General features: G+C 40.8%; 2 protein-coding genes and 1 long non-coding RNA gene across 6 annotated transcripts in view; 2 read left to right on the top strand and 1 right to left on the bottom strand.

Annotated features, from left to right (window-relative positions):
• The window catches only part of NUP85 (nucleoporin 85), a 29,650-nt gene extending 25,930 nt beyond the window's left edge, over positions 1 to 3,720 (bottom strand). The window contains exons 1-2 of one of the 3 annotated variants that reach the window (XM_082372930.1): positions 3,352 to 3,720; positions 860 to 953 (exon numbers count right to left, since the gene is read on the bottom strand). In XM_082372930.1, coding sequence (XP_082229056.1) covers positions 860 to 953; positions 3,352 to 3,384 — 127 coding nt within the window. In that variant the 5' untranslated portion in view covers positions 3,385 to 3,720. The remainder of the gene's footprint in view (positions 1 to 859; positions 954 to 3,351) is intronic. The other 2 variants (XM_082372931.1, XM_082372932.1) reach the window with 2 other exon arrangements.
• Positions 3,721 to 3,771: 51 nt separating this feature from the next.
• LOC309618742 lies at positions 3,772 to 10,462 on the top strand. The gene is made up of 2 exons (XR_014238608.1): positions 3,772 to 3,912; positions 8,053 to 10,462. It is a non-coding gene; the product is annotated as an uncharacterized lncRNA (long non-coding RNA).
• Positions 10,463 to 11,617: 1,155 nt separating this feature from the next.
• SUMO2 (small ubiquitin like modifier 2) lies at positions 11,618 to 22,534 on the top strand. 2 transcript variants are annotated; one of them, XM_082372953.1, is made up of 4 exons: positions 11,618 to 11,800; positions 13,424 to 13,555; positions 19,407 to 19,478; positions 21,875 to 22,534. In XM_082372953.1, the coding sequence occupies exons 1-4, from the start codon at positions 11,780 to 11,782 to the stop codon at positions 21,935 to 21,937; spliced, it is 288 nt and encodes a 95-aa protein (XP_082229079.1). In that variant the 5' UTR covers positions 11,618 to 11,779; the 3' UTR covers positions 21,938 to 22,534. The 2 variants fall into 2 exon arrangements, with proteins under 2 accessions (XP_082229079.1, XP_082229080.1); XM_082372954.1 differs by lacking the exon at positions 19,407 to 19,478 and having other exon boundaries at positions 11,637 to 11,800.
• Positions 22,535 to 23,155: the final 621 nt, after the last annotated feature.

Genomic DNA, 23,155 nt, shown 5'->3' with positions numbered 1-23,155 from the left:
TTAGTTGCCCCGCAGCATGTGGGATCTTAGTCCCCTGACCAGGATTGGACCCGTGTCCCCTGCATTGGAAGGCAGATTCTTAACCACTGGACCACCAGGGAAGTCCACGTTAGGGATAATTTTTAACTATAAAATCAAGAAAAACTACATTGCTTAAAAATTACATGAACTTCATACCATGTAATTTGCCAAAATTATATGACCTTCATTAGCTCAATCTGCTCCTTGTAAGAGGAAAACCTCCACATTTGGATAAAGAATGTTGCAAATATTGCAAGAAAATCTCTTCAGCATTTTCTGAGATTTCTCTCTTGAAAAGGAGAAAGGAAAATCAAATAGCAAGATTTCAGTTTTACCTTGCTACTAGAGGGAATCTGTATTGGAAAGGTAAGATCCATGTCTGATACCTAATGGAGCTTAGAGAACAAAGCCAAGGACAAATCATTTTGCTCTCCAGCTCATTTGTGCTATGTATTAATAGCCTACGAAATTCAATCAAGTTCACAATGATAACATAAAGGTAAGGGCTATGACATTTGCAAAAATTCTCAATGAGGGGACTACTACAAAGAGAATTAGTTACTCTGGACAAAAAGGAAAAAGAGCTTCACGTTTTTAAATATACAGAAAACCTTTCTTTAACACTGGAAGACCATTGTTAACTTTTTTTCCTGGACTCAACACCTGCCAGATCTCATAAATCAATGAAAATCTTAAATAGCTAAATAGTTTCAAAAATGAACATGGTACAAAATAAGTTCAACCGTTTCATATTTCAGCTAGTCAAATCTGAGAGAATAAAGAAAAAAAAATGTGCCAAGATAGATAATCTAAAAGAAAACAAAAAAAAAAAACCTACCTTTTTTGTTGAAAGAGGTTTCACACACCAGCATCTCCCCTGGACCCCAGTCAAAACACATTTGCTTCTTCTGGGAATTCACTCCCGGAATCAACTAATAAAAAAAAATAAGGCACAGAAATTGTTATTCTTCCTAAAGGCTTTGCTTTCAAATGACTTGCAGGTATAATCCTAGAAGCCAGTGGTCGTGAAAGTTATTAAGTGCTAATCTATGAACACAGCTGAGTGTGACTGACATCAGCCCTGTTAGACCCTAAATGAACAAGTGAGTTTTGCTAGGCACCTCAACCCAGCCTGTCACTTCTGAAGTGTTGATAAAAAGGAAAGCTACACCCCAATCAATTACTATATGGTAATTCAGTGATCTGTAGTTCAGAAAAAGGGAAGTTAAAAGAATTAAAAAGGAATTGAACTGTTTGTTACTCACTAAAAAGACAGCGTCCTCAAATCCCACAGCTTCTGTGTCACATCTTTTATGACTTGATTTTTTTACTCCAACTCAGACCAATCCCTCTAAGTCTCAGCTTCATAAATCCAACTGCCTAATCCACACCTTTATGAGTTATCTAACCTCTAGAGCTATATCCATAACGTCAAGAACCAAAAAAGGAACACTTGATGCTCATTCCCAAACCTCATTCCACTCCCCCAGTGGGACCAAGCCTTTCCCAACTGTTAGGAACAATCCTTGTAATCCCCCGCTTTCCCTCATCACCCACTGAGTTTATTTTAGCTAAATATGCATCTGTCCTATACCCCAGCAATTCCATTTCTAGGTATTTATCTGGAAAGAAACAACCAAAGAAAGACAAGAAGAACTGTAACTTATATTTCTTAAGAGCCCTTGAGCTAAAAAGACCACTGGTCTAGAAAAACTGCTCAAGATTATTCTCTCTCTGAATCTACACTTAAACATCCCTGAATCTGCTAATTACTAACTGGCCTTCACGTGCCTTGATAAGAGAAAGCAGCTGCATGAAGAGCAGGCACAACAAATGCTACACAGGGTGACAATGGTTTTCAGGGTTATTCATCAGCCTCTTGAGGGTATGTTCAGCGTAAGCCCAAAGAGCAGAGTAACTCTCAAATACCCACGTGACTGAGTTCGAACTTGCAGAGTTGAGGTTCAGATTCTAGACTATGCAGTTCTGCCAAGATCATGCCCCCCTGAGAGGCTGTGTCCACAAGGCCAACCAGTTTCCTACCTGGTCTCCCCAACACCAATGTAAAGCTGGGTTATCACAGGTCAACCATCACTACTGGGGGCAAAATTAAGCTTAGATCATTTTCATTCCATTTGTAAATGCATGACTCATTGTCATGGTTCAATAACAAAGTGGCTCTCCTGGGCTGCACAGGGTACTGGGAAGGTTTCCCCATCCAAAGATTCAGACATAAGTGAAAGAGGGAAAAGCAAGATAACACGTAGTCTGTAAAAGTTCCAGTGATTCCGATAGCCTAATTTTTCACCCTGGAAACACTGACATAGTCCTTGATAGACATTTAATATTTAACATGCTTTATATATGCATTAAAAGTTAGCAATCTATAGCATATAGGAGTAAGCTTTATAGAGTAACAACCCACGTTAACTGCTATTTGAGATCTCATGTCTCTTTTTGTCCAGTTAGCTTTGAAATGACTTCTATTTTCAGTTTTTGGTTCTGTCAGATACTGCTTTGCAATCTGATGGCTTTGGCTGAAAACTGAAGGCATCTTAACCTTCTAAAAAGCAAAAATACAAGGTCAGGCAACTTGCAGTTTAGTGGGGCTTATAGGTTACCAAGAGCTAAGAGATGAAGAACAAGCCTAAACGGACAGAAATATTTGACCTAGTCAGGAAAGGCTTTCCTGACAAAGAGGCTGCTGGAGCTTGTATGTAAAAAATGAGCAGGATATAAACCTAAGAGAGAAGAGATCCCAGGCAGGGGGAATGGTAGGTGTCTCTTATCTAACAACCCTGAATCTCTTTATAAGCATCGTAGATCATCCACACCTGACATACTCTCTTGAGAGTTCAAATACAATTGAAAGAAAACAGAGCAATAAAAAAAGAGTCGCCGAAAGAATATATTTAGTAAACCTTGGGCCAGCTCAAGCAAAGCCAAGCTCACGGAGTTGCGACGTGAAGCTTAGCTCGGCTGGGAGAAAAAAGCCCCAATTCCTGTGCTTGGTTCAAGCCCGCTCATTAAAGCATTAGCCCAACAGGAAAAGCCAGAGAAGTAGGAAGGTCGGGAAGACAAGGGACGGAAAGGGATGGAAAGGGGCCTCCAGGACCAGGTATTCTGAGTATACAAAGGGGCAGAAACCCAGCAACCACTGCGACCCAAACACGGGCACCTAATTAATGTGACTTCTGGACGATGGCAATTGTACCGAGGGAAGGGGACGAGCACCTCGCAGGCGGCAGAGAGATAGACAAGCCTGCAGGGACGAAGCGGACCCAATCCTCGGACCTAGAAGGCAAACAATACTGTTCGGGGTACCCTTACAGTGACTGTCGGCTCGCTATCTAGCTCCTCCATACCGCAGCACCTCACCGCCCGGAACTCGTGGGGCAGCCAACGCTCCCAGCTCGGGCCTCCCGCTCAGAGCCGGCTGCGAGAGAGGACCCCGTCCGAGCACCTCCTGAACTGCCTGCAGGTCCAAACCTCCAACGCCGCAGGGGTCTCTCCTCTTGGCCACGACCACCCCTCTGCGGCACTTCACATGTGTCCCTCCTTCCTGGCCTCGACAATACGACAGGGAAAACAGCGGCAGCGGCAGCCTATCCACACAGTACTGCTCTCCCCAGATCCGGCGCCGCCACGGACAACCCCGAGCCAGGCAGAGAGAAGGTCCCGGAGACGGCGGGAGCGGCGGTGATGCGGCTGCGCGTGCGCGGGGCGGGGCGAGTGCTGGACTTGGCCGAGGTGTGAGTGAGCGCGCGACCTCTCCCGAGCCTGGCTTTCCACTCAGCTTCTTGGTCTGCAGGTTAGCGTCGTCGCCGCTGCTTCTCTGAGCAGTGTCCGTGGCAAGAGAGCCCTGTCGGTTCTTCGGGCTTGTGTACGAAGGTATTCGCCGCCACTCCCACCCCAAAAGGCTTCAAAAGTCATGGGGACAAAATTGATGCAACTGAAACAGCTGTGAAATTGAGACCACTGGGTTCAATTGAACACAAATACCGGTTGTTATCTCACAAAAGAAAAGCAGGAAAAGACACTCAAATTAGGGAATCCTAGGTCTTATTATGGAAAACCTCAGCAGAAGTGGTCCAATAACCTAAAGGAGTTATTTATTTTGCAAATGCCATATTTACAAATACGTGCACGTACAAGGAATAGTACTGGTTCTAAATTCCCAGATAAGCGAGTTTTTTTCTTCTTTTTTAACGAACGGAAGGTAATTCGAAATCTTAAAATAAACCTTAGGAAACAGTGCCTGAAAATGTAGCAGCTTTTATTATTTAGGAAAGAAATTTGATCTGAAAACAAGACAAAATTTCAGTAATTTTCTTGGGGAAGCCTTCTTTCCCTGAGATGATTCTGAACGATCTATTTGAATGGTGAAAATAAGATGACTTGGAGTGGTTAGGAAAATCCTATCACCCTAATAGTTTGTTCTTTTGAGTTACACACTTTAGTAAAGGAAGAAAAATCCTGTGGCTATCACAATTTCATCCAAATTCCTATTTCTGAAGACAGCCATCTATAGGATAAAATTTAATGTAGTTTTGCGCAAAATTCCACACTGTTCAACCATCTGTGTCTGGCTGCATTTTCCAAATGTTTCACAGAGTTTTACTGATCTGAGTGTTTCTGTTACCAGTGGTGTGGCTACAAGAAATTATGCATTCGTGTCCATTTTCTAGTGGGTAAAAAGAGTCCTAATATTTTTCAGAATGTAAAATAAACATTCAGTAGCAGATAAATCAGTTTTTAAAAACTGGTTATTATATCTGCTCTGACTATTCAAAATTCTTCAAGCAGCAGAAGTTAAAGCCAAACTTAGTAAGACATTGATAGAAATCATGCCTAATTTCCTTCAGAAAAAATTATTCTGGGGGAAAAAAAAAAAAAAATTATTCTGGGGAACAGGATGAAAGACCAGCAAGGAAAACCATTTTTCTCAAAAGAAGACCTGAGAAAAAAAAATAAATTTAACTGCAAAAGAGAGCTCTCCTGTTCACTGCAGGGTGTTGAGCAGAACATGCCCCCTGGCCTCTATCCAGTAGATGCCAATAATATACCCCTCAACAATTGTGACAGCCAAAAAAGTCTCTAGAAGGTGGGGTTGTGAGGATTGGATGAAGGCAGTCAAAAGATACAAATTTCCAGTTTGGGGACTTCCCTGGTGGTCCAGTGGCTAAGACTCTGCACTCCCAATGCAGGGGGCCCGGGTTCGATCCCTGGTCAGGGAACTAGAACCCACATGCTGCAACTGACAGTTCACATGCCACAACTAAAGATTCTGCACGCTGCAACTAAAAAAAGGATCCCGCACACAGCAACGAAGATCCCATGTGCCTCGACGAAGACCCAGTGCAGCCAAATAAATATTTTTTAAAAGACTAGATTAAAAAAAAAAAGACTAGATTAAAATTAATTAGGTAAATACATTTTTAAAAAAAGATGACAGATGTTCAGTAAACCTACTGTGGCCGTTATTTCATGATGTAGGTAAGTCAAATCATCATTCTGTATACTTTAAATTTATGTAGTGGTGTTGTGTCAATTATATCTCAGTAAAACTGGAAGAAAAAAAAATGTCTCAAGATATTCCTAGTGTCCCCTAGGGGACAAAATCACCTCTTTTAAGAGCTACTGGCATAGATATTCAACCACAGAGGAAGAGAGGAACAACCAAGTAAATATATTATCAATGAGATATCCACCTATTTAGAAGAATTACAAAGACTGATAAGAAAATGGAAAAGTCTTTCAAGAAGTTTTAAAGTGTACACCTTTTGGTCCCCATAATTGTACTTCCCTGTTCAGTGATGTAATACTACTCAGCTATAAAAAGCAGTGAAATAATGCCATTTCCAGCAACATGGATGGACCTAGAGATGATCATATTAAGTCAGTTAGAGAAAGACAAATATCATATGATATCACTTACATGTGGAATCTAAAAATAATGATACAGGGAACTCCCTGGTGGTCCAGTGGTTAGGACTTGGTGCTTTCACTGCCGGGGCCTGTGTTCTATCCCTGGTCAGAGAACTAAGATTCCAGAAGCTGTGCAGTGCAGCCAAAAAATTTTTTTAAAAATGAAAAATAAAAATAAAAAACATTTTTTTAATGATACAAATGAACTTATTTACAAAACAGAAGTAGACTCACAGACATAGAAAATAAACTTATGGTTACCAAAGGGGATAGTAGGAGCGGCCATGGCGGGGGGCGAGGTGTGGGGGGGCAGAGATAAATTGGAGTTTGGGATTAACATACACACTAAAAATGTATATATAAAATAGGTAAACAACAAGGACCTGTATAGCACAGGGAACTATACTTGATATCTTGTAATAACCTATAATAGAAAATCTAAGAAAGAATATATATATGTATAACAATCACTTTGCTGTACACTTGAAACTAACACAGCACTGTAAATTAACTTCAATAAAAAAAAGTTCAGTGAATGTATTGTGAAATGGAACAATATTTCCCTACATTTAATACCCCAGCTGATACATTTAAAGTGAAATGTACCAGCTTCTTGGCTTTGACTGCCGGTGTAAGTTTGGGTCCCATTTTCTTTGACATGACTCAAGGATAGAAAGCTGGAAGGTTTCCAGAACATCACAGATTCTGTGATTGTCTCCAGATTTCCTGCGGTATTCAGGAATTGAGTATTCAGTATTCCTGCAGTATTCACAGAAATAGCTCAAGTACTCAACTTACCTCTGTTAGAACTGAAAGAAATTTGATGGTATAAACTATGCACCGTTTAGTCGTCTGTGTTATAAATTCAGTTATGTGTTTCTCAGGGTTTTTGGCAAGGATTTCAAGCTCTAAACAGACTCTCTCTGTGATTCTTATTTTCCTGCCCTTTTTAGGAATGATGTTTTTTCTTTGGCACCTGACCCTGAAGAGTACATTCTTGCTGGTTCCCCCATTCTTACCCTCTACTTCTATTGATATTTAATTATTCAAATACTGATATTTAATTAGGTTTCTAGAGGAAGTAGGCCTTTCTTGTCCTAGGTAACCCCTAATGGCGAAAACAGCTCAATGCGCAACTCCTTCATTCATTCCCATTATGATCCAGGAACTGAGCTAGGTGCTCCGAACAAAACTGTAAACAAGACAGGTCTCTCCTTTAATTGGACTGCCATTCTGCTCAGAGAGACAGCCAAACAAAAATTAAGTCAAAACAACTTGACTGGTGTTCCCACCACTATTCTAGGATTTTTTTTTTTTGCATGTTTTCTCTCTGAGGACTTCCATAGGAACCTGGATGCAGTCCTACAGTAATTAAGCTCTGTCTGGGCTCTGAGTCAGAAAGTCTCAGGTCTAGTGGCTCTACCACTTCAAGCTGGCTGACCAAGTTGCCTGACCTTTCTATGTCTCGATTTCTTCATTTGTAAAATGGGGATAATAATAATAGACATTTTGTGAGGATTAAAGGCTTAGTACAGAATCCCCACATAATAATCACTCGTTAATGTTTGCCACTGTTCTTCTTTTCTGTATATACTACTCCTTGCACTTTTTTCCCCAAAGCACCCTTTTCCAGTGCACAGCCACCCCCTTTCCCACTCCTATGAAAATGATAGCGGGAGAAACTTAATGTTGGGAAATTTCTATTTTTCCACAATTTTTTTCCTGGAAATTGGAGAGACTCTCAGTAGATTCCCTAGGCTCAGCTCACAGAATTCCAGTTTGTCATTGGAACATATATTGTTCACACGTTTGAATACACTTAACTACTTTTTATAGAACTCCTCCTTTGCCCGAAGGTGGTTTTGTAGTTTAGCATAACTTTAGGGCAGGGGTACTGTAGGACACACCTGTCACCTAGAAGCTAACAACTAAACAACCATTTGATTATTGGAGGCCCGCACATTTTACTGATGGTAAATTTTAACATGACAATATTCCTCTTTGATGGTTTTGTAGTCCTACAAGCCTGGGAAGATGTGTGATGTCAACATAAGACCTGGGTTCAGGAGAGCAAGGATAGCATCTCTTTTGCTTTCTCTACAGTACCTGGCACAGCACCCAGCACATTTGTTCCCTAGCACGTAATAGAAGCTTAAGCAACACTACTTGGCAGATGTGTGATGATGGGCAAGTTACTTAACTCTTTGAGCCTCAATAGTAAGTAAATACTAATCCACTTGGAAGGGTTTGTATAAGGAGAAAAAGAACTAATTAGTAAAGCCCCACTCAGTGCCTGACACATGGCAGTTGGTTCTCTTCCCCTTTCACTTCTTGTATATTTCCTACCCTTCCTACCCACCCACCCACCCCCACCCAATTTGAGACAGGGACTTTGCCCAATGCCTAGCACGGGATCTTTTTTTTTTTTTTGGCTGCGTTGGGTCTTCGTTGCTTCGTGCGGACTTTCTCTAGTTGTGGCGAGTGGGGCTACTCTTAGTTGCAGTGTGTGGGCTTCTCATTGTTGTGGCTTCTCTTGTTGTGTGGGCTTCAGTAGTTGTGGCTCGCAGGCTCTAGAGCACAGGCTCAGTAGTTGTGGCGCACGGGCTTACTTGCTCCGCGGCGTGTGGGATCTTCACAGACCAGGGCTTGAACCCGTGTCCCCTGCATTGGCTGGCGATTCTTAACTACTGTGCCACCAGGGAAGTCCTAGCACAGGATCTTATGCATAGTGATAGCCTCAATTTATTCAGTCATTCAGTGAATCTCTACACATCAAAAGTGCACAAAAGCAAAAAAAAAAAAAAAAAAAAAGTGCACAAAAGCTTAAAGTTGAGAGAGAGCAGGTACATTCAGGAACCCCAAGTAATTGATTATGACTGAAGCAGAGGCTTCGAGGAGAAAATGATGAGAAAGAGCTAGAATGGTTAGCCCAGATTAGCTCTCAAAGAGCTTTGTAGGTCTTATATGAATTTTGGACTTTATCCTGTAAGGCAGAGGATTGCCACTGAACCAAGGAGTGGCAGAAAGTGGTTTTTTTTTTTTTGGCCTCGCCACGTGGCATGTGGGGTCTTAGTTCCCTGACCAGGGATCAAACCCTTGCCCCCTGCAGTGGAAGCACACAGTCCTAACCACTGGACCGCCAGGGTATTCCCAGAAACTTCTTTTATTTTGTTTTTATTTTAGAATGGTTTGTGGTTCTCGGGCTTTAGTGTGTTTAAGAATCACCAGGGAAGCTTGTTAAAAAAGAGGGATCCCAGAGCCACACTGCAGGAGAATATGCATTTAAACCAGCACCTTAGGGACTTGCTTCGGGGGCCAGTGGTTAAGACTCCCTGCTTCCACTGCAGGGGGCACAGGTTCGATCTCTGGTAAGGGAACTAAGATCCCACATGACGTGTGGCATGGCCAAAAACAAAAACAAACAAAAAACCCAGCACCTTAGATGATTCTGATTCACTTAAATATTCAGACACAATTGGGACATACCTTAAAACCAAAAGATCAATAGCTCTGGGGAAACCTGACTTGAATTTAGGCTTCCACTGCCTCCCCTGATCAATCTGCCTTTCTTGGCCTGTCCTACAATTAGGCCTTAAGCCTCCTCTTCCCCATGGCGGACCAGCTGGAAGCCCAGCAAATGGAGCAGAGCCCAAAGACTGGCCAGAGGCTGCAGAGAAGTAGACAGATTTGATAGGTATTTAAAAGGTGGAATCGAGCAGACTTGGAGATTGACTGTATGGGGAGTGTGTGCAGGGGTCAAGGATGCCCCCTGGCTTTTTGGCTGGGAGCAATTTTTTTTTTTTTAAATAAATTTATTTATTTATTGATGGCTGTGTTGGGTCTTCGTTTCTGTGCGAGGGCTTTCTCTAGTTGCGGCAAGCGGGGGCCATTCTTCATCGCGGTGCGCGGGCCTCTCACTATTGCGGCCTCTCCCGTTGCGGAGCACAGGCTTCAGACGCGCAGACTCAGTAATTGTGGCTCACGGGCCCAGCTGCTCCGCGGCATGTGGGATCTTCCCAGACCAGGGCTCGAACCCGTGTCCCCTGCATTGGCAGGCAGATTCTCAACCACTGCGCCACCAGGGAAGCCCTTGGAGCAATTTTTTGTTATTGTTTTGGTTTTTTGTTTGTTTTTTGAGCTGCGCAGCACAGCATGTCGGATCTCAGTCCTGCAGTGGAAGCGTGGAGTCTTAACCACTGGACCACCAGGGAAGTCCCTGGAGCAATGTTATAATGGTGTGTCACACAGTGACCGGGCAACTTGAAAGAGAGGGGCAGGTCTGAGAAGTAAATTGAGGAATTTTAGTTGAGATTTGCTGAATTTGAGGTGCCTCTAGGACATCCAAATGGAGATGTTCAGAAGTCAGTTGGATTTATAGGCTGGAAATTCAGAGAAAGATCTGGACTAGAAATCTAGACTTGAGAATCATTAGCAAATAGATGGTAATAGAAGTGGGGTGAAGTCATCTCAGGAGAGGGAATAGAATGAGAAGAGAAACCGGTCCAGAACAAAACCCAAGGAACATTTAAGGGAAGGGCTGAGAAAGAAAGAAATTGCAAAGGGATCAAGGACAGGCCAGAGTCATAGCCCAAAGTCACAGGGAGGGAGTTCAAGAGGAGTGACGAACTGGGAAGCATCCTGGACCCAGCAAAGAAGTCTGCGGTGACCTTGTAGAGAGCAGTTTTAGTGGAACCGTGCACCAGATTGCAGTGCGTTGAAGAGTAAGTGGGAGGTGAGGGAGTGGAGACAGCTGGCGTGCACATTTTTTTCAAGATATTTGGCCAAGAATGGAGAGAGATACGGTGGTAACTTCAGAAGGAACTGGAATTGAGAGTCTTTTTCTACGGTTAACGGCTAATGTGCAAGTGGAAGAAAATGAAGGACAAAGGACATAATCAATAAAACCTACCGAGAGGAGTGGGAGACATCCACGGCACAGATGTCAGGATTGTTCTTAAGACAAGAGGGACCAACTTCTATTTCTAAACGGCTGTAAGGAGGAAGTGATCGATTGGTTTGGAAGCTAGATGTCGGGTGCTTCTCTCTGATGGATTCTGCTTCCTCTTGGAGGTTGGGAGCCAGGCAATGAGTAAGGAGTTTGTAGGATGAACCTTTTTCCTCAGCTAGTCAAAGTACAGGGTTTCCAGCAGGACGGAAGTAGTCACGGCACTAAGGCAAGAGCCTGGTGGGAAGCGGGATGAGGCTGAAGCTTTAAAATCCGAGGGAAGAGAGGCTGACTGAGAGGAAGTGTGATGTTCCTCTCACCCTGAGGAAAGCTGCATATGGGCCACCGAATGAGAGGTTATTTTCCCAGAACCTCGTGCTGGGGCTTTGATTTAGGCTCCCCCTTCCTCGTCTAGTCAGTAGGCCTTCCCCGGCTTGTGTGTCACGTCTAGGCCTCAAGCCTCCTCGTCCCCACCGAGGACCAGCTGGAAGCCATTTTGATTAAGCTCCACCACAGAAGGAGGACAATACAGCCCCGCCCAGAGCCAGGCGCGCCCCCGCGACGGCCCGGGTGCGCGTGTCCGCGCCTCTTCCCGCCGGCCTGGCGGGCGCCGGGCCCACGCTGGGGCGGTGCGGGGCGGGGGGTGGCGGTGGTTATGTAAGCGTTGCGCGCTCCCGCGAGGCGGCAACCAATGAGGAGCCCCGGCGGCTCGGGCTCGCGCACGCAGGATGGGGGGAGGGAGCGCACAACGTGCGCGCGCCCTCTCCCTCCTCCACCGCTGCCGCCTCCTTCTTCTGCCGCTCCTGGTGCTGCTTGTGTGCTCGTTCGGTGCGGACCTGGTACCTCTTTTGTGAAGCGGCAGCTGAGGAGACTCCGGCGCTCGCCATGGCCGACGAAAAGCCCAAGGTGAGCTCGGCGCCGGCCTCCGCGCCTCGCCGCGCGGCCGGGGTCACGGCGCGGGCCGGGGTCCGGCCCGAGCCCGCCGCGGGCTCCCCGCGCCTTCCCGGGCCCCCCACGGGGCGGCCGCGGCTCAGGCCCCGGCGCTCCGCGCCATTTTCCTCCCTCCCCTCTTCCTCCCTCCCGCGCGGGAGGAGGCCCCGCCGCCCTCCCCCGCCCCCGGCCGCCTCGGAGTGCGCGCCGGGCGCGAGTTGGGCGGGCAAATCGCGGACACCCGCGGGCCCACCGGCCGCGAGCTGGGCTTCTTGGGCCCTGCCGGCCGGGCGCGCGTGACGAGGGGCGTTAGGGCGCGCGGTGTCCCCACCCTCGGCGGACCCCGCGCCGGGCCGCGGCGGGTGTTGCCGCCTTGGCGGTGGCGAGGAGTTCCCTCCTCCCCGGGCTTCCCCCCTCTGGGGTGGGGGCCGCGGGCGTCTGGGGACCCCTGCCCTGGGCCGCACTGGCCGGCTGAGGGCTCGGGGCGAAGCAATGGGCTACTGATGGGTTGGAAGCCGGATGCCCGTCGGCCGTCGTGAGGGGCCGGGGTTGGGGGATTCCCGGGGAGTATTTCCCACATTTTTTGTCGGAATGGGCAGGGGCTTTTCCCTGGATGCCACATAACCCCTAACCTGCCGAGACCATGTGGTTTCGAGAAGTTGGAGGCAGATGTACGAGCAGAGAGACTTCGTAGGGCTTAACTTTTCAACGCGGGTTTTGAGGCTCCAGGAGGCTTTTCCCTGGAGGACTCGGGCACACACTTCTTCTGGCACACGGGACTTTCTTTTGGTTTGTTTTGTGGCACCCTCCCCTCTTTCCATTCTGAAGTGATTTAGGGGCTACAGAATTCCTTCTACACTTGATTTTGATGAACTTCAGATTGGGTGAAAATCTACAAGGAATATTTGTGGAATAAGTCTACAAAGAATAAAACTGTGCATTTGACTCATGACAACAAAGGGGAGGGGAGAATAAGCTCATAACTAAAAATAAACAAAAATGAAGCTGCTCATAGAGGCGAACAATAATAGTGGTTCTGAGTTATACCGCTGCTTGGGAGAGAATCAAAGGATATTCCTCAATTAGGTGGTGTTTTTTTTTAAATGTAGCTTGAGATTTGTTATTAAGCTGAATTTGGTAATTTTTTAACAAGAGATTTGAAATGAATTTTGAATTTCAAGCTCTAGATTTTTTTCTTGCATTCTGTACTCAAAGCACTTTGGAAAGAGAAAGGATGCTTATTTTTAATCTTTTTAGAGGAAAGACATATTTTGAGAGTGATCCAATACATGTCATTTTAAAAAAGTCAGATTCAAGAGGGCATTGCAGTAAATTGAGGGAGATCCATCTTTAAAAACCAGTTGTCGACACTGATAGTATTGGATGTAGGCTGCTTTTCTGTTTCTGTGACAGCTATTTAATATTGTTGCTTCAGGGTTTCTTATCTTTCAGATTGATTTCAGCAGCTGCAAACAGCTGTATGCTCTGTTATAAGAATGAGAAACCTGTTGATTTCTGAAGCAACTTGGGCTGCTGCTGCTTTGAAAGGTGTTTGTTCTTCACATTTTCCAAATTATACTTTTATTTTTCTTTCAACAGGAAGGAGTCAAGACTGAGAACAACGATCACATTAATTTGAAGGTGGCGGGGCAGGATGGTTCTGTGGTGCAGTTTAAGATTAAGAGGCATACACCACTTAGTAAACTAATGAAAGCCTATTGTGAACGACAGGTGAGGAACTGACTTGTATACTTCCACTGAATAAAACGTATTTTTAAAAAACAAACCTTATTTTCTTGAGAATAGAAACCAGCATAATATGACAATAGATTATCTTTGGTAGAATGAATATGTACTTTATACTTGATATACCACAGTTTTATCATACACTTGGTTTGTTGATTCTTCATAAAACCCCTTAGGGTGGTTAATATCACATATGATTCTAGTTCTGTGCCAGAAATGCATCAAATTATTTTCACAACATGTGGTTTGTTCCCAAGGGGATGCAATTTTACTTTTATAAGAAAATAAGAACGAACTTGGTAAAACTTCTTGTCAGGCTCTTTTTTAACAATTTAAAATTTGTCTTGTGTCAAAACAATATTTCGGGTGTTTTAACCAATTTGGAAATAAAATTAAATGTGAGTAGAAGGACATTGCAATTTTCCTGAAGCGTGTAAAACTGTAATATTTTCTTTTTACACTAATAGTAGAGGTCAAGAGATTTAACCTCCTGAGCCAAGCATACACATTCCTGTATTATAAGGATATTTGAATTTTACTCAGAAAATAGTAAATTTTTTACATCAGAAGAGGAAGTAGAAATGAACAGATGCTGGGAGGTAAATGTAAGCTTTAAGACAAAGAAGCTTCCTTTTGTGATGTTGAGTCTGTAACAATACAAAGGTAATTTTAAAGATGACTTTTGCAAGTATAACAGAAACTCTGGTAGATCAGTTAATCCAACAGTAGCTTGGCAGAAGTATTTTTCCTGTTCAATACTGGATGTATAATATATAAAAGTTTGGAAAATTATTTTATTAGACCAAAACAACTTATCTACATTGCAAATTCACCTCCTAAAAATAGGTTCAAAACAGAGTAAGGTTAAAACCTCTACAAGTTGGGAAATTGAGTTTGAGTTGATAACTTGGGCCTTCTCCATGAGACTGAAGGGCTTCTTAAACTGAAGATTTAAACTTCTTTTTGAGTTTGAAGCTTTATTTTATGCCTAGTTTATTTATAACATAATAAGAGAGTACTGTGGTTATAATTTTTTATCTGCATAAACTTTTTCATAGTTCCTTACAAAGATATGCCCTTCAGTGTACTTTCATTTAAAGAATTCTGGTGAAATCCCCTAACAGTTAGTAAATATGTACTTATTAATTGTGCTAAAGAATTTTTGCACTGGTATCTACCATATTTGAATACTAGTACTCCTTCAGGTTCCAGGGGAATTTTAAAAGGTAATCATTTTGTAGAATGTTTATGTAGCAAAACCTTATACAACATAGAAATTCATGTTTAGATCTGGTGACTTTCAACAAAATTCTCTGCATATCTTACCTAACTTTTCTCTAATTACTATTAAATTGTAGCTTTTAAATGGTCATATTTTTCAACACTGACTATGAAAATTTTCGAACTTAGAGAAAGAAGTTTACATTGAATACCCATGAGTCTACTGCCTAGATTAACTGTTACCAATTTACTGTATACATCTATTGCTACTCTCTGTCCATCCTAAAATGATCATATTTAAGACTTCCCATATTTCTTGTAGGGCCCCCAAAGGAGCTTTTTATCTTTTTTTTTTTTCACCAGATGCCTATGTGCTGGGGCATTATACTGTGTGCCAGAAAAAGTAAAGCACATCCTGTGTATTCTAGATTATCCTCATAAGAAATTGTCTTATAAGATCTAGTTAGTGGGTCAATCAAGAATTTTTTAGTTTTCCTGCTACGTTAAAGTAAGTCTACTATATTACCCAGTGTAAATAAAGTTTTCCTTGATTTTTTTCAGTTATTAGGCATAAGATTGGGGTTATGTTTGACTAAACTTGTTGGGGCCACTCTTAACTTGGACTAGAGGAAAAAGAACGTTGGTAATCCATAAAAAATATAATTCCAGTGCATATCTGTTGGAATGCAAATATGAAAATATTATCCGGGAAGAATTTGGAAAGATGTTTATTCCCATTTTCCTCTTAAATTGGGGATAACCTCAGAGTTTTGAGTGAAACAAGACCCCTGTTTACTTTTCAAGTGGTTTCTCTGGTTCTAAGGAAGAGGGGGTTGAAGTATCATCTGATACATCTGAATGGGGCTGATTCCCTGCTTTCTAAGTGTAGTTACAGGTTATTAAAAAAACCAAAATATTTATCCGATCAAATTTGCATAGCTAAAGTTTTTTTGGCAGGTGAGACTTCTTGACCAAAGATTTCCTATCAAGATTAATTGAATGCTCATATTTACTTTCTAATGAACTCATTTGGTATTGGATTTCTGGAGGAGTTCCAGTGAATGCCTAATAGGCATCTAAAACTAAACATGCAAAGCAGGACTCTTGATTCTACTAGAAATCTTTCTCTGTTGTCCCCACTCAGTAAATAGCACCATTCTGCATCTAGTTGTCAAAACCTTAGGGTCCTCCTTGATGATGCATCATAACAAATAAAATCCATCAGCGAATTCTGTTCTCTATCTAAACTTGGTCCAGCACAGTAGCCACAAGCCACGTGTGAGTGTTTACCACTTGAAGTGTGGCTAGTCCAAATTGAGATGTGTGGTAAAGTGTAAAATGAATGCCAGATTTTGAAAACTTGGTATGAAAAAAGTTAAGTATCTCAATTTCTAAAATGTTGATTATATGTTGAAGTGGTAGTATTTTTTTTTTTTTATAAATTTATTTATTTATTTATTTTAGCTGTGTTGGGTCTTCGTTTCTGTGCGAGGGCTTTCTCTAGCTGCGGCAAGTGGGGGTCACTCCTCATCGCGGTGCGCGGGCCCCTCACTGTCGCGGCCTCTCTTGCTGCGGAGCACAGGCTCCAGACGCGCAGGCTCAGTAGTTGTGGCTCACGGGCCTAGTTGCTCCGCGGCACGCGGGACCCTCCCAGACCAGGGCTCGAACCCGTGTCCCCCGCACTGGCAGGCAGACTCTCAACCACTGCGCCACCAGGGAAGCCCTGAAGTGGTAGTATTTTTAAATATGTTGAATTAAAACATTTTTATTAAACTTTTACCTTATTAATGTGGCAACTAGAAAACTTAAAATACCATATGTGGCTGACATTATGTTTACATTGGATAGGGCTGAGCCCTCAACCATTTTTCTTCTATTCCTGATTAACTACTACCTCAGGGACTTCTCTGATTAATTCAGAGTGCCCCTATTGCCATCACTGAGTCCTCTCACTCTTTTTTGTTTGTTTGTTTTGATTTGTTGTTTTGCATTGATTATTGTCTATATTTATCTGTCTCTGCACTAAAATGTAAGCTTCCTGAGCATAGGGCTGTTTTATTGACTTATTTTTTTCTGGAGCCTAGACCAGTGCTCGGCATATAGAATGTGTTCAAATGCTTGTAAAAGAATAGAGAACATTCAAACCTAGTATTTCTGTAGGTTGGTTTCTTAGTAAGTTTTTCATTCACGTGTAGAGTTAGACTTTGCCCACTTTATATCCGCCACATATCCTTCAGGCAACTGACTGAGAGCATACTATTCCATTCTAGTGTAAATCTACCCCAACATTGTTTACTAGATTGTCAAGTGGTTTCGGAGAGCACAGAATAATTGGTTTAGTCCAGTTCATTTTTGTGAAATGAAGAAATGGGGACCCGAAGAGAGAACCTCACACAGCTCTTCTGGAGCACAACTCTAAAGCTCAGGGATGAGATTTATACAGAAGAGGAAACCAAATACTGGTTTAATGCAAATTCATTGTTTGAATTTACATGGTTTATGGAATCTTAAAGGCAAGTTTCCTGAATTTTGGACTTTTGATCTCTAGCAAAATAAAAGAGCTTTTATTGATAAGGAAAAGCGTAAAAACAGGTGGCAATAAAGGAATACAATTTGCTTGTGTTCTACTGGCCCTGCCTTCCCTTCGTCCTTATTTTGAATGGCCACGCCATTGGATGTAGTGAAGGAAGAACCCAGCATATAGAAGATGGCAAGAGTTTTGTTGAAGCAGAGTCTCCAATGGAGTGTTTGTAAATAGATAATACTTAGTATTAATGGCTTGGCATTGAATTCTTGGTTACTTTGTGTAATTGCAAACTAAATTTGAAAGTCATGAGGAATGAATTAGGTTATGGCTGTCACCTACCTGGTGGGGGATTGCTTGTATTCCTTAAGACAAGGGCTAGTCTGGAAGTGGTATGTGTCAAAGACCAGAGTGTTGTGTTTTGTTTTGTTTAATTTTTTTTTTTTAATATTTATTTATTTACCTATGTATGTATCTATCTGCACCGGGTCTTAGTTGCGGCATGTGGGATTTTTGTTGCAGCGTGTGGGATCTTTTTAGTTATGGCATGCGAGATCTTTAGTTGCGGCATGCGGGATCTAGTTCCCAGACCAGGGATTGAACCTGGGCCCCCAGCATTGGGAGCGTGGAGTCTTAACTGCTGGATCACCAGGGAAGTCCCAAAGACGAGAGTTTTAAAGGAAAGCAGTATGATTTTCACGTGACAGGTAGTTTTAAAGACCAATTCAGTGAATCCTTGTTAAATAAGGGAATACAGTTGTTAAACAAGTGTTTATTGAATATTTTATTTCAATATTTTTAGTCCTAGGAACTCAGTTTAATTTTCTCTTAAATATCAATTAAAACTGAGTTTTTGTAACGAGAATTATAGTTTGTAATTTGAGCATGATACAGGAATGACTTTGCGTACGATGCTTCCAAGAAAGGTATTTTTCGAGTTAAAATATTCACAGCATACCTCCAAAGAAATCTTGTCCTCATTTGGTTGCAGTTACCAGCAACTTTACTATTTTGCTCCTTTCCCCTTCTTCCCACCCCTGTGTCGGGTAGGTAATTCTTAATAATGGAGTCCCCTTTGCAGAAAGGGGCGTATTTAAGCTCATTTATCTCCTTAAATGCACATAAAAATTTCTTGACACTCCCTTTTTGTAATAAAGCTTCTCAACTTAGCTTTAGGTTTATTTTCAAATAAAAACAGAAAATGAAGCATACTTAGATAGATACTGCTTTTCATCCATTTTATTCCATCAGTATTTAGCACCTACCGTGTGCAAGATATACAGTATGTAACTAAGTCTAGATTTCTATCCCTACTGGAGCTTATTTTCTAGTACAAGGTTGACTGATAATTGCAGGCTTGGGTAAGTCCTAAGGAGAAAAAAAGCAGGTGCTTCTTTAGAGCTGTTCCAGGATTTTCTTGGATGTGGATTGTGGTCTTATAGATGGTTTTAGGGACCAGTTATTGCCTTGTGTTCTGTTGGAAATGTCCTCACTGTCCAAGGATAAGAACTTGAATATGCCTGTGGTGTGCCTAGTATTGTGCTGGGCTGGGGCTTAGGTTACTCTTACATAGTGGTAGGAATTGTTTGGATAGACATGAAGGGAAGGTAGCTTTTAGGCAAAGTTTTATTTTAATCATTACACCTTTTTTAGGTGACTTCAGTTTTCATATTATTAATGGGTTTTGTTTATGTGTTTGTTTTTGGAGCGCTTTTTAATGTGCGTTGAGGAATGTTGACGTGTGCATCTGTTGCTTCAAATTTCCTTTCAGTATCTAACTCATTTAAATGCACTGTTTAACTCAAGGTATGATCTATTCAAGCTTGAAGTAGCTATGGTCTCAAAAGCATAAAACAGCCTTTTTTTTTTTTTAGTCCTTTTTAAGAAAAATCATTTTTCCAATGAAAATCAAACATAGTATAGTTTAAAGAAAGTGAAAATCACCCCAAATCATTTAACCAATATAGAAATGTTAACATATTGATCATTTATTTAGGTCTCTCTTTTAAATACATTCATGGCCAAATATGCATGTAGTTTTAGTTTTTACTGTTTCTTTGCATTCTTATTGCTTTTAAACTCTTTGTCCAGGGTTTGTCAATGAGGCAGATCAGATTCCGATTTGACGGGCAGCCAATCAATGAAACAGACACACCTGCACAGGTAAAAATGTCTTTGTGCTAACTAGAAAAACCAATGTTTTTTATAATTTTCTCTACAGCTTTGTTTATTAATTTGTGAACTTCTAGTCATTGGAATATAGTTCTTTACCAGAGTTCAAAGCTGTGTAAAATATGGCCAAAAGGGAACAGAAAGAAAAAATAGATTCAGGAAGTGCCAATGGTTTTTAAGTATTCAGTTATCACTTAGTAAAACTAGTAGGTCATTTTACTTTAATCCATATTTTTCCTCTTGCCAGCATTATTTGGAAAAAAATAAATAAAATTCCTGTTTGTTACTTCAGAATGTTGTTTTCATTTCTGCAGCTGTAAATCATACCCAGGGTTCCCCATAAGCGATTGGTTGGCTGTTTATCCTAACCATTTTAGCCCCTCATGAATTCTCTTTACCTATACTTCTGAACTAAAGAGAATCTAGTGGCTCTAACTGCAAGTCTCTTGGTAGCTTATGTTTCACAGGGCTGTTGATAATAGGTGGCTTTCCAAACCCTTACTATAAAAGGTGTTGTCTGATCCCTTAATCTCTTTACTTATTACTTCAGTTGTTCTCTCACTTTGTAGGGGATCGGCTGGGCTATCTTCTTTAGCAGAAACTTTTTGTTTCTTTTTACCTTCTGAAATTCCATTTAAGACATTCAGTTTTGGGGAAAAAAACTTTGATAGCAGAAATTTTAAATTGGAGCCCTTGTCCTTTTGAATTTGTTTTATCACCCCATAAAAACTAGAAAGTGATAAATATGGTATGAGTGAAGCAGAAAATCCAGTTGTGGTTTTGTTGATAATCTTCAAAAATTTGAAATGTCTATGAGTTGTACTTGAGGGAAGAATATTTTGAAGAGATTTCTGTTGATGAGTCTCTAAGAAGCAATTATAGTATGTAGCCACAAGGAGGAGCTGAATTCTCTTGATGAATGAGAGAGAGAAAAAGCTCTTGTATCCTTTGAAGGCATTTGAAGTTTCACTATAAAATTGAAAAACATTCCAGTAGTTTCATTTCAGTGGATAGGCTGAAGACCAGTGTTGATGGTTTTAAAAGAATAAAAAGAACCCATTATGCTAAACTCTGATGGTAATGTATTTTCTGTTTTTTGAAGCCCTCACCCACCACCAAAAAAAAGTTCTGGGAGTTGTCTGTTATGCTAGCTGCAAATAATTAAACCTGAGGAGGATTTGTTCAGTACTGCATTTATAAAATCTTCAAACTGAATTTGGAATTGACCTCATTTTAGTATTTGGAATTGAATTTATTTTAGAGTGAAATTGATTCATTTTAGAATTGTTCTTCCAGTACTTATTAAATAGCAGAATTGTATAAATTAGAACATCTTAGCAGCCAATTTTAATAGCAATATAATTGTTATATACTCATATTCTCTTAAGTACTTCACTTTCTTTGACTCATTTAGTTCTCATAACTGAATGATATTCCATTTTACAAATAGAGAATTGAGACTTAGTCATTAATATTTTAATGCTTTAGTCCTACTTTTACTGTATTTGAACTTCATTAGAAACAGTTCCCTTTCTTGTCTTTAGATGCCCAAGATTGTTGTTTTATCTTCAAAATTACCAGTTTTTAGAAAATTTTTCTTGGGTAATTATCAGCATTATAAACTGTTCCAAAGCTTGTTTACCTTACAATGTTGCCATGTGTACCGAGACCTTCCTGCTATCAACATGGTTTTATGTATAATGTGTGGGTAGTAAACCTTGCAAACTTAATAGCATTTTGAATTTGGATTTTTTTTTAACAAGTCTGTTTTTGCTCAGGTTCCTCTTCTTACTACATAGTGGTAACCACTGTTTTGTGCATAGGCAAAGATATATTCATATTATACACATACACACAAACTTAAAGATATACATACAAATATAATACTATAAGCTGTTTACTGCCTAGTTTTTAAATTTTTTTAGCCTAATACCGTATCTAAGGGATAGTTCCATTTCTGCATGTGTAAATCTACTTATTCTTTAATAACAGGTACATGGTATTTCATGTATGCATGTACCATATTTTTTTGGGTTTTGATATTTTGGTTATTTTCAGTTTTTTGCTCATCTAAACAACGTTGCAGTGAGAGCCTTTATATACATCAGTTTTATTTTCAATAATTAAAGGTGAGATGATTTAACTTATGGACATACTCAGCTTTTTAACTTAAAAACTCAGTTTTCTGTAATCTTCATAAAAAAGACCAAGTGAAAAATTATTTAAACCTAAGTCTGATGCTACTTTAAGCTGTGGGACATCTAAAATAATGAACACTGGAATTGGGTGGAACTCGTGCAGATTTTCAGGCTATTTAAGTCTGATAGTTATAAATTTTAAGAGCTAAATAACCAATGGCCGATTGTTTTTTTTCTCATTTATGCTAGTTGGAAATGGAGGATGAAGATACAATTGATGTGTTCCAGCAGCAGACAGGAGGTGTCTACTAAAAAGGGAACCTGCTACTTTACTCCAGAATTCTGTTCCTCCAGACCAAGAAGACATTCTCAATTAGAAAACCGCAATTTGGTTCCACCACATCCTGACTACTACAGTATAGTTTCTCTATTCTTTCATTTTCCCCTTCCCCATTCCTTTATTGTACATAAAGTAACTGGTGTATGTGCACAAGCATATTGCATTTTTTTTTTTTAACTAAATGGCCAACGGTATGTTTTGATCGACATCAAATGGAGATGGAATGGGGAAAAATACTGGTTCTGTGAAGATACCCCCTTTTCTCCATTAGTGGCATGCTCATCCGCTCTTATCTTTATATTCCAGTAAGTTATTTTGCTCTCACTGTTTAACAAAAAAAGAACAACATAAAAATTCTTGCATACCTTGTTCGATTGGAGAATTTTAATGTTTTTCATTTATCATTGTAAAACCAAGGACAATTTTATAACTTTTTTGTACGTAGCTGTTACATGTAGGGCAATCTGTCTTTAAGTAGGGATAAATTACTCTAAAAGAAATGAATCCTAGATAGTTTTCCCTTCAAGTCAAGCGTCTTGTTGTTTAAATAAACTTCTTGTTTAAAATGAGCTGTTTTCTTTATTCTGAGGAATATTAAATAGAAAGTTGAAGCTTAGAGAAAAACATGACCTGAATAGGCCTACTAGAAGTAACATTTCAAGGAAGAAATAAAGCTACTTTGCATTTCTGACAGACTAATGCAAAACAGAGAATAACAAAGTTATATAAATGACTAGCAAGGAATGTTTCAGCCTCCTCTTTGTTCAAAAAGTTTAGGCAGTTCCAAATATGCAACTTTACTAGCAAAAAAATTGGGTCATAATCTTGGTGATTTACTCCCATGTATTCTTTTTTTGTAACCTCTACCTGAGGCAGAGTGGGTTAGTACATGCAGCTAAGAAAAAGTTCTAATTTTGCTGACTCTGCTGATAAATCATTTCACCATTCTAGTCCTCATTTTGTCTGATGGTAAATACTCCCTAACCTAAAACAGAGTTTTTGTTCCTTATTTGAGGATGTTGAGGGACAGAAAATATTTACCTACATATACCCATTCTTACAGCCTTAAATATGCAGATCACTACAGTTTTTAAATTCAAATGTATGGGGAAAGATAACTACAGAACCAATAAACAATATTGGAGCTGGAAAGATATGTAAAGATTATCTAATTCTAACCCCTGGGTTTT

Source organism: Balaenoptera borealis (assembly GCF_965194805.1).
Source record: "Balaenoptera borealis genome assembly, chromosome: 20".
Classification (NCBI taxonomy): domain Eukaryota; kingdom Metazoa; phylum Chordata; class Mammalia; order Artiodactyla; family Balaenopteridae; genus Balaenoptera; species Balaenoptera borealis.
The sequence above is the reverse complement of the archived record's forward strand: the minus strand, read 5'-3'. Positions and strand labels throughout refer to the sequence as shown.

Coding starts and splice junctions, on each gene's coding strand:
- SUMO2 (XM_082372953.1), top strand. CDS start 11,780: ATGGCCGACGAAAAGCCCAAG. Junction 11,801..13,423: donor TGGCCGACGAAAAGCCCAAG/GTGAGCTCGGCG, acceptor TTCTTTCAACAG/GAAGGAGTCAAGACTGAGAA. Junction 19,479..21,874: donor AAACAGACACACCTGCACAG/GTAAAAATGTCT, acceptor CATTTATGCTAG/TTGGAAATGGAGGATGAAGA.